The 16,899-nt window shown below is 40.4% G+C and overlaps 1 protein-coding gene across 19 annotated transcripts in view; it reads left to right on the top strand.

Annotated features, from left to right (window-relative positions):
- The window catches only part of Klf12 (KLF transcription factor 12), a 432,451-nt gene that overhangs the window by 103,369 nt on the left and 312,183 nt on the right, over positions 1–16,899 (top strand). For 3 of the 19 annotated variants that reach the window (XM_063274328.1, XM_063274326.1, XM_063274327.1), the window contains exon 2: positions 1–16,899. This exon is cut by the window's left edge and continues 28,935 nt beyond it. The exons of 15 other annotated variants lie outside the window; for them this stretch is intronic. In XM_063274328.1, the coding sequence (XP_063130398.1) occupies positions 14,614–16,329 (1,716 nt within the window). In that variant the 5' untranslated portion in view covers positions 1–14,613 and the 3' untranslated portion in view covers positions 16,330–16,899. One more of the 19 variants, XM_063274329.1, reaches the window with a different exon arrangement.

Here is a 16,899-nt window from a genome sequence, read left to right as displayed (position 1 = left end):
ACTATGCCCTAGGAAACCCAGATCTAGGTTGGGACGCAGCTCAGTGGTAGACAGCTTCTTAACGTGCACTGTATCTAGGATTCAGTTTCCAGCATTACAAAGTCCATCCTTAGAATCAGCAGGACTAAGCTGTTTTATAAATCTTCAATTGGCAAGGAGTTGAAGTCTCTCTCTCTCTCTCTCTCTCTCTCTCTCTCTCTCTCTGTGTGTCTGTGTGTGTGTGTGTGTGTGTGTGTGTGTGTGTGTGTGTGTGTTTCATGGAAACAACTTACTAGTACTCCAGAATTCCAAGTCCCAGGGATGGAACTCTGGTCATCAGGCTTTGGTGCTGGTGTTTTTGCCCCCTGGGCCAACTCACTACTCTCCTCGTTATCGTTTGAGAAAAGTAATCTCACAGAATCCGGAGTGCCCTGATAGACCAGAGACCCACTGGGCTGAAAACTTCAGGGATCCTTCTCTGGATCCCCAGTACTGGGATTGCAGGCAGGAACACTGCCCTGCCTGGCTCTTTATGTGGATGGCGGGAATCTAAATTCAGGTCTCTAAGCTATGTTGCCAACGCTCTCCTACCTGGACCATCTCCCTAGCACAGTGGTTCTCAACCTGTGGGTTGCAATCCCTTTGGGTTTGACAGGCCCTTTCATAGGGGTTGCATGTCAGACATTCTGCATATCAGATATTTACATTAGGATTCTTTAACAGTAGAAAATTATAGTTATGAAGTAGCAAAAAAATAATTTTACAGTTAGGGGTCACCGTATCATGAGGAACTATATTGATGGGTCTATGTGTAGCATAGAGAACCACAGCTCTAGCACATGAAAAGTTCTGAATCACAAAAATGTGTGTTGAAAGCAAGATGACCCAGCAGCTCATGCATGATTCCCTTTGGATCAGAGATGAATCCCAGAGATAATATAATGGAAGGTGAGACACATAAGTTATTCTCTGTTTTCTAGGTGCACCACACTCCTTTTTAATATATTAAAATGGAAAGTTTAATGGGGCTTTCAAAGTCATTTAGCCTTGATTCCCACCCCTAGCTTGGTACCATAGCTATTAACTTGGCTTCTCATTTCTTGTAATAATCCAGGAAATCCAGGAATGGGACCTGTCTCTGTCTCTGCCTCTGCCCCCCCCCCTCTGTGTGTGTGTGTGTGTGTGTGTGTGTGTGTGTGTGTGTGTGTCTCCCTCCCTCCCCTCCCATTGCTAGCTAATCTACTTGCTCATTTCAGGAATCATGAGTGACATTGAGTCCAAAGATAAAAAGAGAAATGATACATCCATTCACCTATATTTTGTCTCAAGTTCTTTCTGTTTGATGACGGATAAAAGATAATGGAGAAAGACAATCCTGTGATTCCATAAAGAAATATAATAAAAATGCTGGGATGATAGAAATTTTTCTTTCAAGGACAGAGTGGTATTTGGAGTACCTTGTCTATACAGAAGCAGGGTTTTCCTGAAGTGCTAGTGTTACCTGAGTCATTGATTGTCAGTCAAGTATCTCCCATGTGACCTTGACTTTGTATGATTCCTGCCTGGTCTTCAATGTCCTCATTCATAAGCTGTGGTTTTAAAGTACCTGCTTATCCACGTTGCACTGAGCACTATGGACATGAGATTTGTGGAAAGCATGAGGCAGTGTGTTGGAAGTTTGCATTCTATGACTGTTGACTGTTGGGCATATTAGCGATGATGGCAAGTCCCTTTAATATGTGATGTGTTCCTGCTGCTCATTTCTCTGGAGCTTTGTAATTAGTCATGCAATGTGATGTTCCCTTTTTACAACATGAAAATGCTTTCTTCTTTCTTTCCTCTCTTACTAATGTAAGCTTAGAAAGTGATGTGACTTGGGACAATGAAGCACTTAGCAAGCTGCTCAGAAAAGCTGTGAAAACATAGGATAGGTTCTAGCGCTGACCTTACTCATTGTTGTAAGTTTTTGCAATATGGCTATTTGGAGTCTATCTTGTTTTAAAGTATTAGAGAAAAAAATATATATATACACATATAGTGTGTGTGTGTGTGTGTGTGTGTGTGTGTGTGTGTGTACAATTGAGATGATTAAAACAACCCTACTCAAGCTATTATGCTGCCTCAGGTAGCAGATGTTTTCATGTACCTTGTTCCTTCGTTTAGATGCACAGGACTTTTATTTACGACCGCATGATAATCAGATTCCCTCATTTTTCTTAAATGAGTTTATCATAGTTACATTATGATAGTACATTGCCTTTTTAAAAACCATAATTAAATCATATATTTTTGCAATGGATTATTAACAGTTTTTATCTCACAGATGGTTGGTCCATAAGTGAGCTCCTTACTCTTCTGTTTTTCTGTTTGTTGTACAATTAATTCATGAATGTAATCAAGGATTATCAGTGGTTTTTATTTATTTATTTATGTCTTTACCCTTTCAAGACAGGACTGATCCCTGATAATACTAGATGAGGAAGGATCTTTTTGTCACTTTGTTGCAGTGGCAGGAATAGTATTAAACTAAGTAGTGAGTTGAGTTAACATTGCAGTGTTTCTTTCTTTTTTTCTTTTGTATATATCTTTCTTTAAAAGAGAAGAAAGGCTGGAGAGATGGCTCAGAAGTTGAGGGATTACTGTTCTTGCAGAGAACCCAAAAGTCCATTCCCAACACCTTTGTCTGGTGACTCATAAGAGCCTGTAACTTCTCTTTCAGGAGATCTGATACTCTATTCTGTCTTCCATGGGCACCTCTACACACTTGTGGCATGCGCGCGCGTGTGCACACACACACACACACACACACAAATAAGTAAATAAATACTAAAATAAATACTAAATAGAAAACATGAGAGAAATAGCCTTCAGATAGTAGTATATCAGTATAGGGCTGAAGCAAGTAGATGTTATGTCTTAGAATAGTCTTGAGCTATTAATAGAGTTGAAATAGCTGCACATTAGAATTGCCTTAGAGAAAAGCTCATTAATGCAACCAACTGAGTTACTTTCTGGCATTGAGGATTGAATTCAGGGTTCAGCATATGCTAAACAAACCATCAATGGGCCACTTCCCAGTTGCCCTGCTAGATGCTCACTATTGAAAGGGCGGTCAGTGATGCTGATATCTTTGAAGTAAACATTTAAAGGGCAAATATCTTTAAAAATATATTTCCATATTTGAGGTACAATCATCCATGACTTAACATGATACATATTTTAATCTCATGCTATTTGAAACCTATTTCTCCAAGGCAGTATCAGAAGCTACTGTTTTATTTTGTGATTAGCACTTAAAACTAGCTTTAACAAAAATATGTTCCTTAAGGTCTTTTTGTTTGTTTGCTTGTGTGCTGTGTGCATGTGCATGTTTATGAGTACATGTGAATGTGTTTATGAGTGTGCACATGTCTATGAGTATGCACATGCTTCTGAGTGTGTGCGCATGTGCATTCTGGTAGACAGAGAGGTCAGATATCAGTGAGTCTAGTATCTTTCTTTATTGCTCTCCTCTTAATATTTTCAGACTCTCACTGAGTGTTTAGCATGCTGGTTGGTCTAGGTTGGTAGGAGGGCAACATCTTCAATCCATTGGTCTCCAACTCACCAGTGCTAGGATTGCAGGATCTTACCAACATGCCTTGCTTTATAATGGGTGCTCCAGGTCTGAGCATTCTACCCACTAAGCCACACCCCCAATGCTAACTTAAGTTTTATAAAACCAACTACACAGGCTTTCCTTCACAGTCTTCCCTCTCATTTACCTCAGCTGTAGAACGTTTTGAAAACGACTATCTATGCAAGGTGTACCTGACTTCTCCCTCTGAGACAAACTGTGGGGCTGTCTGGTAAACAGACACGCAGCTGGAGGCATATCTTTGAGATGCAACATTAGCAGATGGGAAAGGAGATGTGAATATAGTTGAACGGGGGTTCTGTGAGAGCTCAAGGGAAGACAGGCAAGAGGAGATTAAGGAGGAAGGCAGAAATGTGGTAGGGAATTCTGAGTTCACTGTTGTCTGCATGAGGTCTTTTGTAAGATGTGTGGGACACGTTGTTCTCATTAGGTCTACTGATATGCCGTTCATCCTATGATTGACTGCTTTTTCCACGTTAACCCTGCATCGTTTTTCTGTGTTCCTTTTCTATTCCCCTTCTTGTTCTTGCAGTTTTAAGAACAATAACCTGCTTCTCCTTGGCTCTTCCTACCCGGCTGGTGCTGTGTTCTCAACCGGAACCTTCCTTCCCCGCAGTGTGAAGATGCTTTTGGGGGTATCCCTTACTGTTGCAAACCCTTGAGTCTTCACACACGAAAGCTCTAGCGAACCCACATGGGACACATGGCTGCACTGCCCTGTGGCAATGGCTGCCGGACTGGTGCACTGCTGGAAGCCTGCACCATTTTGGTTCCTTTGGGACAGCTGTGGTTCTGAAGGAGGCTTGAAACCTCCATATATATATATGTTGTTATATTTTCAAACAAAATTTAGCAGGTCTTAGTTTTGAGAGTGGAAAGATTTCTAATCTGTGGAACTTCATGATGAGTAAGGCTTGGTTTTGGTATTCCAAAAGTGAAATGTAGTTAAGTGTTTATATTTTATATAGCTGTATCCAGCTAGCAAATATGCACACACTTAAGTAAATTATAATGAAGGAAACTTTCTCCCTGAGTGAGGTTCCTCTATCACTGTATTTTTGTTTTTTTTAATTTTGGTGAAACATTATGTGGAATTGAAAATTTTAACATTTGCTGTGTTCAGTGAAAGGCAACTTTTAGTCTTTTTTTTTTTTTTTTTTTTAATGTGTTGCAAGACTTGAGGGAACTTTAGTAAAACTTCATTAGAGAATCATGGAGCTGCCTACAGAACTTTTGCTCCCTTGGAGACTGAGAATGACAGATCCCCACTTCTCCACCTGTTGCTTCTGTCTCTGTCCTGCAGAAAGGAGCGACACCACTACGTTTTCTCAAAGTGGTTTATTCAGGAACCTTAAAACACACAAACAGGAATCTTTCTATTTTTTTCTTCTCTCTCCCTCCCAGTGCCCCCCACCCCCAGCACACTCCCTTATATCCTCCCTCAACTCCGCCTCCTCAGTCCAGACTTCGTAATCTCAGTTCATAGGTCCACGTCACATGGCCTGATCTTGCGTCATGGTGCACCTGTGCAGTTCTCACAATGGACATGGCTAATTTCAGGTGTGTGAGGAAGTCAGGTGCTAGTCATGAGACTTAGCTGCAGTCCTGGGCGCCATCTTGGGACTGCTGCCACACCCGCTCCCCACATCCCCCAAGTCTTCAGCCCTTCTGTGTTTGTTATACTAATCTTTTATTATCAGGATAATGCTAGATGCTACAAGTTTGCTTTTTGCTCTCATCCCTAGAACTTTCTCCTACCCCCTCAAGGTCATAAAAGAAAGCCATTTTATTTTCCCTCATAAAATTAGTTTGCAATCCAAGTACACTCATTCCCAGTGAACTGGCAGGGAATTGATAATTGTGGGTACTAAACTGACCAAATTATGGTTGTCAAAAGCTAATCAAAGTTTCTGGGTTCAAAGCATTAAAATCTCAACTCGTGAAGAATCTTAGCAACATGAAATTATTTAAGGAAATACTACTGCATTTCACCAAATAGTATTTTTCAGCCCAATTATGGGGCCTCTACTAATGATTGTCCAATGATAATTATAATGTCTTTGGAAAATAGATGCCTTTTCTATATACCTGTGTTCATAATATAGCTGTAGCTGAAGGCACTGAACCATGTCATCTGTTGAATCACATACTTATGAATTAAGTCCATTTATATTCTCTCTCTCTCTCTCTCTCTCTCTCTCTCTCTCTCTCTCTCTCTCTCTCTCTCCCCCAGTCCCTCTGTTTCAGGATAATGATGGGGATTAGTCTGAATTCCTGTGAGTCCTTACATGCCTGGTATATGTTAGTAAATGGTGATTTTGTACTGAGCAGTTCTGTGGCCACAAAGTGACAAAAACTTTGCATCTAATTGGAGTGTTTATTGATTTTTTTTTCTCAAAAAATAACTCTGAAAGATCCCAGGCATCCAACATGTGAGAACTTAGCAACGTGTATTCATAATTCATAATATACAATGAAGTATATTCCAGATGACCTTAAAGCTGTGGCAGGAGATAGGCATTGGAGGGGGGCATTTGGACCCTTCATCTGAGAAGATTAGAGAAGAAGCCCCTGTTTTTTGGAGAATAGAAGTAATTAACAAGCAATGCCATTTGCATAAAGCACTTCCTTTGCCACAAATCATGGAGTTTTTTTTTTTTTTTTTAGAAGTACAGGTTAATCTTACCCTCTTATTAAACTGCTTTAAGCTTCTTTCCAAAGATCAGAGCCAAATTGGAGGATTTATTCCTCACCTGGCTTTAAAACATTGCTGTCAAACAAGTAGGCAAAGGCAGGCAGGCGAGAGAGATGGAGCTCCCTTCTGTTTTCAGGATGTTTGCCTCAGTTCATGACTTCTCCGGTGTTTTAAATTCCCAGAGGCGTCTGTTTACTTTCAACCCTATTATATATAAATCGTTACCTGAATGGGTTTGCAAGAGATCCACGAAAGTGTCATCTTGTAAATAGAAGAAATATTTTGAGCTGTGTTATAGAGATTTATTTATGTTTAGAAGTTACCGTGGTTAGAACAAACAGTGAGTTATTGAAGGCTGAGAAGTGTCAGAGAGGTAGGAAGCATGATTTTCTGGAGTCTCAAACATCTGAACTCCTTTTGAAGCTGGAAGAACTAATAAAAATTAATCTGATGAGGAGGATTTCCTTGTCACCTATTTTAGCCAGTCTAACTTTCCTGGGTGTATTTGTATTTATCAGTACAGGTTTGACGAAACCCCATGACTTGGCCTGTCCTAAAAATATTGTCTGTATACCATCAGTGTATTGGCATTTATAGTAATTAGGATTGTCAATACCGGAGAAGATGAAACCAATCAGCAGAACTCATGTAACATGTGCCCATGCATTTATCAATTTCGATAAAAATGTTTCACATCCAGTGCTTTCGTGAAGTACGGGCTTCGGATCTGGTAGCTGCTTTGCTGGGTATCAGAAATAAATTTTTGAGCATAACACAAATACCTGTATCCTGATCAATTCTTTCTGATTTCTGGAAACAGAAGGTTTTCACTAATTATATCTATTGTGTAGAGCAAGTATGTAGACCTCATCGCCTGAGTGGGGATCCAAGCTGCAGAACTGTGGTACAGTGAATGTTGTCCTGCTTACAGGTTGGGATGTGAGACTGGAAATCAAGATTGATGTTCCCATTATATGTTAGTTTACATGTAACCTACATGTAGGGGAATGTTTGAGATATTATTTGAACCTTTGGATCTTTAAGGAGATTGCCATAGCTCTGACGATATAAGTCTAGGTTTGCAGGCTTTAAATTTCTTTGTATATCAGAGTCTGAGGGCTGGAATGGAACTTAGTACATTCATGGTCATGAGTTATCCTGGGAACCTTTGGGACATTAGCCCTTTTTTTTCCCTGAGGTCTGGAAAAATCTGCCCAATGTACCCCTTGAGAATCAACAGATTTGTTTCTGACTGCAATTGATAGCTGTCTCCACCTTTCCTGCTCCCCTTGCTTCAGTAGGAATCCCACCAAACTCATGTCTGTTTTAGAATCTCTGAGTGTGAACTGACTTAGAAATGTAGGGTTGTTGCCAGTGTAATGAATTGAGATAAAGCCATACTGGAATATGGGCTTTGAATCCAATATGGCCGTCTTCTCCCTGATTCTCAGGGACGGTATCATGTGTTGAGGCAGAGGTTGGAGTGATGTGTTTACAAGTCACAGACCACCACTGGCAGCAAGAGCAGAAGCGGAGAGAAGGGAATGGGACAGATTTCCTAGTGTCTTAAGAGTGTTTACAGCCCCTCTGACGCAGTTTATAAACTAGGTGTGGGTGTGGTAGTGCATACCTGTTATTCCAATGCTCAGTGGTAGGAGAATCATGGTAAACTGAGGTAAGCTCTGGACTGCATAGTAGATTCAGGCAAGCAGAATGCATAATAAGGTCCTGTCTCAAACAAAACAAAACAAGGAAAGACGAGAGAGGTTGAGGGTATAGCTCATTGGCAGAGCTTGACTTCTCAGATTGGTCTATATAGTAGCCAGGAAATTTCAATAAGGCTTATAGTAGCTTTATGTTTTGAATTTAGAATCTGGTGACTTTACATACCTCACAAAGAATTGCAGATACAGAATGTATTGAGAGTTATTATAGCAGTAAATTAGGTATATTGACTTCTGCACAGTGCCAGTCAAGTTGCAAGCAATGCTAAGAATATTTTTCTACCCTCTTTATGCAATATATATTATCATATCTAAATACTTCTATCCATTTAAACTTTTGTTCACTTCTAGACAATCAACCATCAAAGTTATGGTCATAAACTTTGTGCTCAAAATTATGGTTTTAACTGTTGTCCATTTCTATAGTGACAACAACTCAACCTCCTGACTCTACTTGGGAAAAACAGTCTTTTTTTTTTTTTTTTTTTCGGAGCTGGGGACCGAACCCAGGGCCTCGCATTTGCTAGGCAAGCGCTCTACTGCTGAGCTAAATCCCCAACCCCTGGGAAAAACAGTCTTATCCCTTCTTGTCCTCCCTCAGAATTTGGTGGCTCTAAGAGAGAGAAGCAAATGCACATTTGTCTATGGCTTTTTCCTGGAAGTTTCTATCTGACAAACATTAACAGCCACAACAACAAAAATTATTTGCACCAAGACCTTGCAAGGCACATAATTTTGGACCTGTAGGAAAGTTCTGGATTGTACTAAGGGCCTGAAAATAGAAGGTTATAATTGAAATGTCAGCAAATATAACTTTTAACAATTGCAGTCAATGTGGCCTGAATATTAAACATACCTGTTAACTACATTTCCCCTCTTCGCTATATAAATTTTAATATGCATTCCATATCTCTCCAGCCACATTTCCTGTATCAATAGTCCCCTGCGGCAATTTTATCTTTGAATACAAACTATTCTTGTTCAATATTTGAGTAGTGATAATGGGTTTTATTCTATAAATAACAGCCTTGGAAGCTTACATTAAAGGAGGAATAACTTTACCCTTTGCAACAACTAAGGTACTTTATATTCTAAATGGCAATTTTAATGTTTTATTCATTGCCAGTAAACAAATACAGGACACTCAGAGAAAAGCATTCATGAGTAGGAACTGGGCAGATCTCTGGCTGTGTTTGTGCTGTGTCTTCCTTCCACTGGGATGGCATGCCTGAGCTGCTAGGATATAATGTTCCATACCCTTCTAGAACATTCTGAAAGTACATGTAATACTTGAATAGTCATCTAAATGGCCCACAGCTGACAAGAACTCTACATGGTGAAGGAGCTTTGTAAATTATTTATTTATTTATTTATTTTTAGAACTAAACTAACTTAAAAGGTTCTAGTCTCCTCTGCAACCTACTTCTTCCCCTTTTTCTTAGAAAAAGAAAATTATTTTGCTGGTGTAGTTGGGAACAAACTACTGTAAGGAGGATTTATTCTGAATATCCTGTTTTAAAGTCCTATGACTTCAAGGTGTTTTGATATATTATTTATTTCAATATAAATCCTCAAAAGGATCTAGAGGGACAACTGATACTTCAGGAAGAAACACCAGGTTTCATCGTACAAATTTATGTTGCTCTTGGCACAGCAATGCACAGAGGCTGGTAAATCTGGAGTTTACAGCGTGCAGTTTCTTTGTCCCCAGAAGGTCAGAAGCATACAGTCCATGTAATGAATTTGCTGATGTGTAACCTATGGCGTGTTTTGTATGCATGGCTGTTTATAATAAAAATTGGAGATTTCATAAATGGGAATAGAGTCTTCATCTTATTTCGATGGAACTCTGGAGCAAGAGATTGCCAGGGGCAGTGGCTTCCTCCAAGGGACATGCATTGTCCTTGCCTGTTCCAGCCTCCCTTGAGTCCCACTTGAGCCCCTCTTCTCGTTGGATGCCACTTTCCACCCCCTGCGAGCACTTAGATTCAGAGCTTTCTCAGTCAATCAGCTACAGCATTCAAATTAGGATACTGTGGGCTCATTACAGGTGTGCAGATTGCTGACTTCCTCAGGCAATCGGGAATGATGTGAAAAATGGGAGAGTATTGGGCTAGTCATCAAGTAAATTCATGCCTGGCTTGGTACCCAAGGGAGTCCCAGATGGGAGGGTTCAGAGAATCATTTTAAAGAGAAGCCAGGGAGAACAGTCCAGAGTTCAGAAACTTTTCTTCAGCTTTATTTTATTTTTTTTAAGACCTTACATATTTAATACAGTGCGTTACCCCTGTACAAATGGAAAAAACTTAAGTTCAACATTTCTAGACCAATATGGCTGTTAATTTCTGTACAGTGCCAACTCAACACAGTGAACGGGGATACTTTTTTCCAAAGTTGACAGCACAGCTAAAGTTTCAAAAAATTCAAATTATATATCTGTATATATATATATTTATATTTATATAAAAAGACCAATAATAGCAGTGTGTTATGCATCAACAGCAGCAACAGCTTTTCCAGGTTCTGCAGTCATCTGAACAAAACTGTAGAGACATCCAGCACACTCCATTAAAAAAAAAAAAAAAAAAAAAAAGTGACACCTGCAGATCCCGGCCCGCAGCAGCTCTCTGCTCCCAGACCCGGTGAGAGAGAGACCCAACCGCCTGGTCAGGTGGGCACTCCTGAGGCTGCAGAGCGGAAGAGACCACCAACACTGCTCACCCCTGCCCACATCCCTGGCCCAAGAGGAAACTGTATAAGGCCTCTGGGCTCCCGTGGGGGAGGGCCCAGGAGCGGCAGGACCCCTGCCACAGACACCGCCGGACCCTGAAGGAAACAGACCGGATAAACAGTTCTCTGCACGCAAATCCCGTGGGAGGGAGAGCTAAACCTTCAGAGAGGCAGACAAGCCTGGGAAACCAGAAGAGACTGCTCCCTGCACACACATCTCGGACGCCAGAGGAAAAAGCCAAAGACCATCTGGAACCCTGGTGCACTGAAGCTCCCGGAAGGGGCGGCACAGGTCTTCCTGGTTGCTGCCGCTGCAGAGAGCCCCTGGGCAGCACCCCACGAGCGAACCTGAGCCTCGGGACCACAGGTAAGACCAAATTTTCTGCTGCAAGAAAGCTGCCTGGTGAACTCAAGACACAGGCCCACAGGAACAGCTGAAGACCTGTAGAGAGGAAAAACTACACGCCCGAAAGCAGAACACTCTGTCCCCATAACTGACTGAAAGAGAGGAAAACAGGTCTACAGCACTCCTGACACACAGGCTTATAGGACAATCTAGCCACTGTCAGAAATAGCAGAACAAAGTAACACTAGAGATAATCTGATGGCGAGAGGCAAGCGCAGGAACCCAAGCAAGAGAAACCAAGACTACATGCCATCATCGGAGCCCAATTCTCCCACCAAAACAAACATGGAATATCCAAACACACCAGAAAAGCAAGATCTAGTTTCAAAATCATATTTGATCATGATGCTGGAGGACTTCAAGAAAGACATGAACACACTTAGGGAAGCACAGGAAAACATTAATAAACAAGTAAAAGCCTACAGAGAGGAATCGCAAAAATCCCTGAAAGAATTCCAGGAAAACACAATCAAACAGTTGAAGGAATTAAAAATGGAAATAGAAGCAATCAAGAAAGAACACATGGAAACAACCCTGGATATAGAAAACCAAAAGAAGAGACAAGGAGCTGTAGATACAAGCTTCACCAACAGAATACAAGAGATGGAAGAGAGAATCTCAGGAGCAGAAGATTCCATAGAAATCATTGACTCAACTGTCAAAGATAATGTAAAGCGGAAAAAGCTACTGGTCCAAAACATACAGGAAATCCAGGACTCAATGAGAAGATCAAACCTAAGGATAATAGGTATAGAAGAGAGTGAAGACTCCCAGCTCAAAGGACCAGTAAATATCTTCAACAAAATCATAGAAGAAAACTTCCCTAACCTAAAAAAAGAGATACCCATAGACATACAAGAAGCCTACAGAACTCCAAATAGATTGGACCAGAAAAGTAACACTTCCCATCACATAATAGTCAAAACACCAAACGCACAAAATAAAGAAAGAATATTAAAAGCAGTAAGGGAAAAAGGTCAAGTAACATATAAAGGGAGACCTATCAGAATCACACCAGACTTCTCACCAGAAACTATGAAGGCCAGAAGATCTTGGACTGATGTCATACAGACCCTAAGAGAACACAAATGCCAGCCCAGGTTACTGTATCCAGCAAAACTCTCAATTAACATTGATGGAGAAAACAAGATATTCCATGACAAAACCAAATTTACACAATATCTTTCTACAAATCCAGCACTACAAAGGATAATAAATGGTAAAGCCCAACATAAGGAGGCAAGCTATACCCTAGAAGAAGCAAGAAACTAATCGTCTTGGCAACAAAACAAAGAGAATGAAAGCACACAAACATAACCTCACATCCAAATATGAATATAACGGGAAGCAATAATCACTATTCCTTAATATCTCTCAATATCAATGGCCTCAACTCCCCAATAAAAAGACATAGATTAACAAACTGGATATGCAACGAGGACCCTGCATTCTGCTGCCTACAGGAAACACACCTCAGAGACAAAGACAGACACTACCTCAGAGTGAAAGGCTGGAAAACAATTTTCCAAGCAAATGGTCAGAAGAAGCAAGCTGGAGTAGCCATTCTAATATCAAATAAAATCAATTTCCAACTAAAAGTCATCAAAAAAGATAAGGAAGGACACTTCATATTCATCAAAGGAAAAATCAACCAAGATGAACTCTCAATCCTAAATATCTATGCCCCAAATACAAGGGCACCTACATACGTAAAAGAAACCTTACTAAAGCTCAAAACACACATTGCACCTCACACAATAATAGTGGGAGATTTCAACACCCCACTCTCATCAATGGACAGATCATGGAAACAGAAATTAAACAGTGATGTCGACAGACTAAGAGAAGTCATGAGCCAAATGGACTTAACGGATATTTATAGAACATTCTATCCTAAAGCAAAAGGATATACCTTCTTCTCAGCTCCTCATGGTACTTTCTCCAAAATTGACCATATAATTGGTCAAAAAACGGGCCTCAACAGGTACAGGAAGATAGAAATAATCCCATGCGTGCTATCGGACCACCACGGCCTAAAACTGGTCTTCAATAACAATAAGGGAAGAATGCCCACATATATGTGGAAATTGAACAATGCTCTACTCAATGATAACCTGGTCAAGGAAGAAATAAAGAAAGAAATTAAAAACTTTTTAGAATTTAATGAAAATGAAGATACAACATACTCAAACTTATGGGACACAATGAAAGCTGTGCTAAGAGGAAAACTCATAGCGCTGAGTGCCTGCAGAAAGAAACAGGAAAGAGCATATGTCAGCAGCTTGACAGCACACCTAAAAGCTCTAGAACAAAAAGAAGCAAATACAGCCAGGAGGAGTAGAAGGCAGGAAATAATCAAACTCAGAGCTGAAATCAACCAAGTAGAAACAAAAAGGACCATAGAAAGAATCAACAGAACCAAAAGTAGGTTCTTTGAGAAAATCAACAAGATAGATAAACCCTTAGCCAGACTAACGAGAGGACACAGAGAGTGTGTCCAAATTAACAAAATCAGAAATGAAAAGGGAGACATAACTACAGATTCGGAGGAAATTCAAAAAATCATCAGATCTTACTATAAAAACCTATATTCAACAAAATTTGAAAATCTTCAGGAAATTGACAATTTCCTAGACAGATACCAGGTATCGAAGTTAAATCAGGAACAGATAAACCAGTTAAACAACCCCATAACTCCTAAGGAAATAGAAGCAGTCATTAAAGGTCTCCCAACCAAAAAGAGCCCAGGTCCAGACGGGTTTAGTGCAGAATTCTATCAAACCTTCATAGAAGACCTCATACCAATATTATCCAAACTATTCCACAAAATTGAAACAGATGGAGCCCTACCGAATTCCTTCTACGAAGCCACAATTACTCTTATACCTAAACCACGCAAAGACACAACAAAGAAAGAGAACTTCTGACCAATTTCCCTTATGAATATCGACGCAAAAATACTCAATAAAATTCTGGCAAACCGAATTCAAGAGCACATCAAAACAATCATCCACCATGATCAAGTAGGCTTCATCCCAGGCATGCAGTGATGGTTTAATATACGGAAAACCATCAACGTGATCCATTATATAAACAAACTGAAAGAACTGAACCACATGATCATTTCATTAGATGCTGAGAAAGCATTTGACAAAATTCAACACCCCTTCATGATAAAAGTCCTGGAAAGAATAGGAATTCAAGGCCCATACCTAAACATAGTAAAAGCCATATACAGCAAACCAGTTGCTAACATTAAACTAAATGGAGAGAAACTTGAAGCAATCCCACTAAAATCAGGGACTAGACAAGGCTGCCCACTCTCTCCCTACTTATTCAATATAGTTCTTGAAGTTCTAGCCAGAGCAATCAGACAACAAAGGAGATCAAAGGGATACAGATCGGAAAAGAAGAGGTCAAAATATCACTATTTGCAGATGACATGATAGTATATTTAAGTGATCCCAAAAGTTCCACCAGAGAACTACTAAAGCTGATAAACAACTTCAGCAAAGTGGCTGGGTATAAAATTAACTCAAATAAATCAGTTGCCTTCCTCTATACAAAAGAGAAACAAGCCGAGAAAGAAATTAGGGAAACGACACCCTTCATAATAGACCCAAATAATATAAAGTACCTCGGTGTGACTTTAACCAAGCAAGTAAAAGATCTGTACAATAAGAACTTCAAGACACTGAGGAAAGAAATTGAAGAAGACCTCAGAAGATGGAAAGATCTCCCATGCTCATGGATTGGCAGGATTAATAGAGTAAAAATGGCCATTTTACCAAAAGCAATCTACAGATTCAATGCAATCCCCATCAAAATACCAATCCAATTCTTCAAAGAGTTAGACAGAACAATTTGCAAATTCATCTGGAATAACAAAAAACCCAGGATAGCTAAAGCTATCCTCAACAATAAAAGGACTTCAGGGGGAATCACAATCCCTGAACTCAAGCAGTATTACAGAGCAATAGTGATAAAAACTGCATGGTATTGGTACAGAGACAGACAGATAGACCAATGGAATAGAATTGAAGACCCAGAAATGAACCCACACACCTATGATCACTTGATTTTTGACAAAGGAACCAAAACCATCCAATGGAAAAAAGATAGCATTTTCAGCAAATGGTGCTGGTTCAACTGGAGGGCAACATGTAGAAGAATGCAGATCGATCCATGCTTATCACCCTGTACAAAGCTTAAGTCCAAGTGGATCAAGGACCTCCACATCAAACCAGACACACTCAAACTAATAGAAGAAAAACTAGGGAAGCATCTGGAACACATGGGCACTGGAAAAAATTTCCTGAACAAAACACCAATGGCTTATGCTCTAAGATCAAGAATCGACAAATGGGATCTCATAAAACTGCAAAGCTTCTGTAAGGCAAAGGACACTGTGGTTAGGACAAAACGGCAACCAACAGATTGGGAAAAGATCTTTACCAATCCTACAACAGATAGAGGCCTTATATCCAAAATATACAAAGAACTCAAGAAGTTAGACCGCAGGGAAACAAATAACCCTATTAAAAAATGGGGTTCAGAGCTAAACAAAGAATTCACAGCTGAGGAATGCCGAATGGCTGAGAAACACCTAAAGAAATGTTCAACATCTTTAGTCATAAGGGAAATGCAAATCAAAACAACCCTGAGATTTCACCTCACACCAGTGCGATTGGCTAAGATCAAAAACTCAGGTGACAGCAGATGCTGGCGAGGATGTGGAGAAAGAGGAACACTCCTCCATTGTTGGTGGGATTGCAGACTGGTAAAACCATTCTGGAAATCAGTCTGGAGGGTCCTCAGAAAATTGGACATTGAATTGCCTGAGGATCCAGCTATACCTCTCTTGGGCATATACCCAAAAGATGCCTCAACATATAAAAGAGACACGTGCTCCACTATGTTCATCGCAGCCTTATTTATAATAGCCAGAAAATGGAAAGAACCCAGATGCTCTTCAACAGAGGAATGGATACAGAAAATGTGGTACATCTACACAATGGAATATTACTCAGCTATCAAAAACAACGAGTTTATGAAATTCGTAGGCGAATGGTTGGAACTGGAAAATATCATCCTGAGTGAGCTAACCCAATCACAGAAAGACATACATGGTATGCACTCATTGATAAGTGGCTATTAGCCCAAATGCTTGAATTACCCTAGATCCCTAGAACAAACGAAACTCAAGACGGATGATCAAAATGTGAATGCTTCACTCCTTCTTTAAATGAGGAAAAAGAATACCCTTGGCAGGGAAGGGAGAGGCAAAGATTAAAACAGAGACTGAAGGAACACCCATTCAGAGCCTGCCCCACATGTGGCCCATACATATACAGCCACCCAATTAGACAAGATGGATGAAGCAAAGAAGTGCAGACCGACAGGAGCCGGATGTAGATCGCTCCTGAGAGACACAGCCAGAATACAGCAAATATAGAGGCGAATGCCAGCAGCAAACCACTGAACTGAGAATATGTCCCCTATTGAAGGAATCAGAGAAAGAACTGGAAGAGCTTGAAGGGGCTCGAGACCCCAAAAGTACAACAATGCCAAGCAACCAGAGCTTCCAGGGACTAAGCCACTACCTAAAGACTATACATGGACTGACCCTGGACTCTGACCCCATAGGTAGCAATGAATATCCTAGTAAGAGCACCAGTGGAAGCGGAAGCCCTGGGTCCTGCTAAGACTGAACCCCCAGTGAACTAGT

Source organism: Rattus norvegicus, chromosome 15 (genome assembly GCF_036323735.1).
Source record: "Rattus norvegicus strain BN/NHsdMcwi chromosome 15, GRCr8, whole genome shotgun sequence".
Classification (NCBI taxonomy): Eukaryota; Metazoa; Chordata; class Mammalia; order Rodentia; family Muridae; genus Rattus; species Rattus norvegicus.
Note: the sequence above shows the minus strand (reverse complement) of the source record. Positions and strands in the feature narration are given on the sequence as shown.